General features: G+C 42.4%; 1 protein-coding gene across 1 annotated transcript; it reads left to right on the plus strand.

The window, feature by feature from the left end:
- Positions 1–667: 667 nt before the first annotated feature.
- LOC125092420 (centromere protein V-like protein 3) lies at positions 668–2,060 on the plus strand. Its single transcript, XM_047716898.1, has one exon. The coding sequence runs from the start codon at positions 718–720 to the stop codon at positions 1,507–1,509; it is 792 nt and encodes a 263-aa protein (XP_047572854.1). The 5' UTR covers positions 668–717; the 3' UTR covers positions 1,510–2,060.
- Positions 2,061–6,258: the final 4,198 nt, after the last annotated feature.

The raw sequence follows: 6,258 nt of genomic DNA on the forward strand, positions 1-6,258 counted from the left end.
TGCCGATTATATAGTTCAGTTTTGAAGATCCTAGTCAATAACAAAGATGTGCCATTTTTCCATTGTGATTTAATGCTATGTGTTAGGAAAGTCAATCTCCAAACTGCCATCTACATTTAAAAAATACATGAAAATCTTAAAAATAAGAAAATCACTTCAATTTCAATAATATAAATGTGAAAAGAACAGAAAACAGCATATCATGCAAACATTAATTAAAAAGGAGTAGCTATATAATTATATAGACTTCATCACAAAGTTAGCACAGATGAAAATAAAACATAAGTAATAATAAAAGAATCAATCCTGCAGGAGGACTCTTTTTTCATCCCTCCTAGTCACCCTACCTAATGTGTCTAGGGATCCTCCTCTGTGTTGCAGAGGCTTCTGTTACTATCACTGTCAGATTAAGCCCAAACTATTTTGGTTATTATATTTTTGTATAACTGACCCTAGGATATTCTAAGTGCTTTGGAAAGCTTAGTACATCTCTACATCCTCAGAATCCAGTCCAGTACCTGGTGCCCAGCAGGTGCTCAGACAATAAATGCCTTATGATTGAATTTCAGGCCAGTAAAGGCTGTTTTGATAGGGTCAAAGAAAGGGTCTCTACATCCCATTCAACAAGTGGCCAATCAGGCTGACGCAATGAGGCTGCTCAGTAACTTACTAGGAAACCACCGGCGCTGGGCGCGCGCTTGGAAGGCTGCAGGCGCCATGGGCAGAGTGAGGAACGGCGCCAGCACCCAGCCGCGGGGACGAAAGCGCCCCGGGGATCCCGCCACCGCTTGTGCAGCCATCGCGGTCATGGGCGCCCGGCGCCCCCCTTTCCAAGTCCGCGTGGGGAGCCACGCGGCGGGAAGGAAGTCAGCGGCGGCCAGGCGGGATCCCGCAAGGTTGCGGCGGAAGCGCTGGTGGCGGCGGGCCCGGGAGGCAGGCTCCAAAGGCCCGCTGCGAAGCCGATCCCCGAAGCCGCCGGCGCCCGCCGTGTCCTCCGGCGAGATGGACCTGGGCGCGCAGCGGGAGCGCTGGGAGACGTTCAGGAAGCGGCGGGGCCTCAGCTGCGAGGGCGCCGCCAAGTTCCTGCTGGACACCTTCGAGTACCCAGGCCTGGTGTATCACACCGGAGGCTGCCACTGCGGCGCGGTCCGCTTCGCCGTCTGGGCCCCCGCAGACCTGCGCGTGGTGGATTGCAGCTGCAGGCTGTGCAGGAAGAAGCAGCACCGACACTTCCTCGTCCCGGCCTCGCGCTTCACTCTCCTGCTGGGCGCCGAGAGCATCGTCACCTATCGATCCCACGCGCACCCGGCGCTGCACAGCTTCTGCAGCAGGTGCGGGGTGCAGAGTTTCCACGCCTCTGTCTCTGACCCCGGCGTGTATGGCGTCGCCCCGCACTGCCTGGACGCCGGCACCGTGCGCAGTGTGGTCATCGAGGAGGTCGACGGTGGCGACTGGGGGGAGGAGGCCGCGAAGGAGCCCAAGGCCATCCAGAGCGCGTCCCCCGAGTGAGCCCCTGCCTCTCCTTCCGAAGAGGAGCAGTGACTAGGGCCGCAACACGCCGGAAATATGCCCGCCGCCCCCCCCCCCACCCCCGAGGGAGCCCCCTCAGTGCTTGTGAAGGGATTGCTGTATGAAAGAGGTCGGTTTCTGGACTGATGAACCCGTGATGTCTCTCCAGGCTTCCACCCCTTCCCTTTCAGTGTTTTGCAACGAACTTGGACTTGCTTATGATAAAAAAAACTGAGCACACATTTGTCTGTCAACAGCCATAATCTTCCAATCCAATAAGCAAGTAGTGTCTCTACTTTTTCAAGTCGCCTTGTGTAACCCTGCCTTGTATTCTTTATTCTTCGTGTAGTTCTCATAGATCATTTTCAGATCATTCATATGTCCTGTACCGTTACGGTGCTATTGTGAACGAGATTGTTTTTAATGGTCGCATCTGGTATGCAGGACCACTCCCTATATCCAAACACTTTGGTGAACACTTCTTAGGACGTTTCCTGTTGATTATCTGCGTGCGTGTGTGTAATTTAGGTCAGCACTCGCGTTTTCGCTACTTAGAGATAGATCAGCACTCGCGTTTTCGCTACTTAGAGATAGGCGTTGATTTCAGCCATGTTGTTTATTTAATGTGTTTTTATATAATATATTTAAGCCTCATTAGTGTGACATACCCCATTGTGCTTATGTTTTCACATGATGCTGCCACTTTCCTTGGTTTTGTTTTAGAAACTGTCTGTGGGTAGGGTGATGGGGAGGCAGAAGAATGAGAAAGATGTCTGTGCGCTGTATATATGCCCTCTTTGATGTTTTGAAATTCCTATCTTGAACATGTGTTACATATTGAGAAATTAGTAAATACTTTTTAAAGTGAGATTGTGTTGTTTCATTTATATTTGCAGCTGGGCTTGCCTCAGGGAAGTGTTGGCTGTTATTATTTGAAAGATGGTGGTATCTCTGGTTTTTATAGTGGCAATAAATTCTCCAGATCCCCTAAATTTTTCAGAAGGAAAATAGTAGAGTGTTTACAGGTTCAACCTCCTGAGCAGACTATGTTTGAATCCAGGCATTGCTACCTCCTATGTATATAATTTACATGGAGTTGCTTAAAGTCTGTATTCATGAATTTTAATCTTCTGTAAACAATGCTAGCAACTAACAGATATATTGTTTTCAGGATTAGCATAGTACTTCGTGTTTACTAAATTATCATTGAATACTTTTTTTCTCTTTTCCATTGATTTGAAATCCCAAAATCTACCTATCAAGTCATCACATAGTGTAGGAGCATCTCCAGATAGCTGAGAGTTAGCCATCTCATGCTGGCTTAATGGTTAAGATCAGAAGATAGTATGATACTAGGGGAAAGTAATTAGTATAGCAATATGTAAAAATCAAGTCCAGAACGAAACCAGCAGCAGGTAATTGTTCCCATAAAGAACGTATAGAGGACAACAGTGCGGTACTCAGAAAAATTGAAAGGAAATAAGGTTTTTCTCTAAGAATGAGACAGAAGATCAAAGCAGAGATAGGCAAATTTTCTTTAAGTAGTAGGGCTGATAAATACAGTGTAACTGCATGTTAAAAACTACTAAAAAATACAGTCCTTTTTTTTCTGTTTCAAGTTTTTATTGAAATTCTAGTTAGTTAACAGATAGAGTTACAGAAATTCTAGTTAGTTAACAGATAGAGTGACAGAAAACTGTATTGTTTAGGGGTATATGTATGGTGGGAGAAAAACAATAAAGAAAGGAAGGGAAATAATTTAAGCAAGCGTCAGATTAAGCCTTAACTCTACAAAGGAGGGATGGCTTTGTTATTTAAATGGAGAACATGTCCTGTGTTCCTGTTACTTTGGTATATAATACACTGCCCTAGACTTAGTCCATAAAATAACAACCATTTTATTATATGCATGGAATCTCAGAGTAAGTAATTCTGAAAGAGCACAGTGAATATAACCTGTTTCACATGATGTCTGTGGCCTCAGTGGAAAAAAAAAAAAACCTGAATGGCTGGGGGCTAGAACCATTTGAAGTCTCATTTACTTACATGTCTAGCACAGGCATTGAGGAGTCTGGAAGACTAGGATTGACAAGCAGAGTGTCTACCTATTACCTCGCTATGTAATTTGGCTTCCTCGCAACATGACAGGCCTCACAGAAGTCAGGCTTCATACTTCATGACTCAGGCTCCAAACAAAAGTGTTTCTGTAAGTAAAGTGATAGTGGTATCACTTTTTATGACCAAGACTCTGAAGTCTTATCACATGACTTCTGTCATACTCTATTAATTATAACTGAGTCACAAACCCTTCCAGATTCAAATAGGGGGATTAGACTTCATTTCTTAAGGGGGAAGTTGAAAACTTTTATAACAGCAGGAGAGATAGAAGATATTGCTGTGGCTATCATTAGAAAATACAGTCCTTTTTTTATGTTTCAAGTTTTTATTGAAATTCTAGTTAGTTAACAGATAGAGTAATATTGGTTTCAGAAGTAGAATTTAGTGATTCATCACTTACATATAACATCCAGTGCCCATCACAAGTGCCTCCTTAATACCCATCACCCATTTAGCCCATCAACCCTCAGTTTGTTCTCTATAGTTAAGAATCTCTTACAGTTTGCCTCCCTCTCTCTTTATTTTTTCTTTCCCCTATGTTCATCTGTTTTGTTTCTTAAATTCCACATATGAGTGAAATCATATAATGTGCCTTTTTCTGACTGACTTAATGCATTTAATACACTACCTCCAACCACATTGTTGCAAATGGTAAATTTTTTTCCTTTTGACAGCTGAGTAATAGTCCATTGTCTACATGTACCATATCTTCTTTTCCCATTCATCAGTCAACGGACATTTGGGCTCTTTCTAGATTTTGGCTATTGTTGATAATGTTGCTATAAACTTCTGGGTGCATGTGCACCTTCAAATCTGTATTTGTGTATCCTTTGGAGAAAATACAGTCTTACAGAGGGCTTTTATGTAGCTGTTTATGCTTCATTCAGATGTTTACTCTATAATTATTTAATAGTTCACATATACTTTGTGTACAATTAGTGTACGATTTAATTCACAATATAAAAAAGAATGACTGACTCCTATCTTGGAGCAAGCTCAAGACCAGACTAATGCATTCCTGGAAGAATAGAGAGAATATGACAGCCAGGGGGAAGCTGGTTGTTTAAAATTTGGAGATGTCCATCCAAGCACAGTCCAAGGCAGAAGTCCAGAGGATCATAAACAGTTCTGATCCCACTGGAAAAGTTTAAACTATCACTACTTGGACTTATTGGACTGACTTGACAAATGTAACTGAATGCCCTTTCCTCTGGCCTTTCTATTTTTGTTTCTTTTTTTTTTAAATCTTATTTATTTATGTGCAAGAGAGAGAGAACACAAGCAGGGGGAATGGCAGGCAGAAGGAGAAGCAGGCAGAGGGAGAAGTAGGCTCCCCGCTAAGCAAGGAGCCCAATGCGGGTTTAATCCCAGGACCCTGAGATCATGACCTGAGCTGAAGGCAGACACTTAATCGACTGAGCCACCCAGGTGTCCCATACTGTCCTTTCTTTCTAAGCATTCATTCTACAGATATTTACTGAGTGTTTACCATGTGCTAAACAGAATGTTAGAAGGACTTAAGGCTCTGGGGGAAGAAGTAGAGGTGGATAAAGATGTTCAAGTGCCAATGCTTAGGGTGGCACTTCTAACTTAGAAGATCCATTTCTCTTTTTCCACAAAAAAACTATTTATAGTATTATGCAAAAGGAAATGAGAAGGGAATCAAAGTGTGTCACCAAAAAAATCAATTAAATATGATGGCAGTAACAGTGGAAATCAGAGATCATAAATGCTATAAGACATGAAAACCAATGAACAAAAGGACAATGCTAAGTCCCCATCAGTAATTCTTAAAATGTTAATGGATTGGGGTGCCTGGGTGGCTCAGTGAGTTAGGACCTCTGCCTTCGGCTCAGGGCATGATCTCAGGGTCCTGGGATCGAGCCCTGCATCCGTCTCTCTGCTCGGCGGGGAGCCTGCTTCCTCCTCTCTCTCTCTCTGCCTACTTGTGATCTCTCTGTCTGTTAAATAAATAAGCAAAATCTTTTAAAAAATTAATGGATTAAATGTGTCAATCAAAAGACAAAGACTGGAAGAATGGATTTAAAAAAAACAGATTCAACTATAAGCTATCTACAAGAGATTCACTTTAGATCTAAGGACATGCACAGATAGAAAATGAAGTGATTGAGGGATGGCTAGGTGGTTTAGTTGGTTAAATATCTGCCTTTGGCTCAGGTCATGATGTCATGGTCCTGGGATCGAGTCCTGCATCAGGCTCCTTGTTCAGTGGGGAGCCTGCCTCACCTTCTGTCTGCTTCTCTCTTTCTTGTTCACTCTCCCTCTCTCTCCAACAAATAAATAAGATCTTTAAAAAAAAGAAAATGAAATGATTGAATAAAGATATACCATGCAAATAGTAAATAAGAAAGAGCAGGAGAAGCTATATTAATATGAGAGAAAATAAACTTTATGTCAAAAACTGTCACAAGGAAAAGAAGGACATTGTGTAATGACAAAAGGGTTAATACATGGAGAAAATACAACAATTATAAATATATATGCATCAAAGATCAGAGCTATTAATCTATGAGGCCAATTTTAATGGAATTGAAGAGAGACATAGGCAGCTTTATAATAATAGTAGATTTCAATACCCCAATTTCAATAATGGGCACTCTAACCAAACAA

The sequence above is a fragment of the Lutra lutra genome, chromosome X (genome assembly GCF_902655055.1).
Source record: "Lutra lutra chromosome X, mLutLut1.2, whole genome shotgun sequence".
Taxonomy (NCBI): Eukaryota; Metazoa; Chordata; class Mammalia; order Carnivora; family Mustelidae; genus Lutra; species Lutra lutra.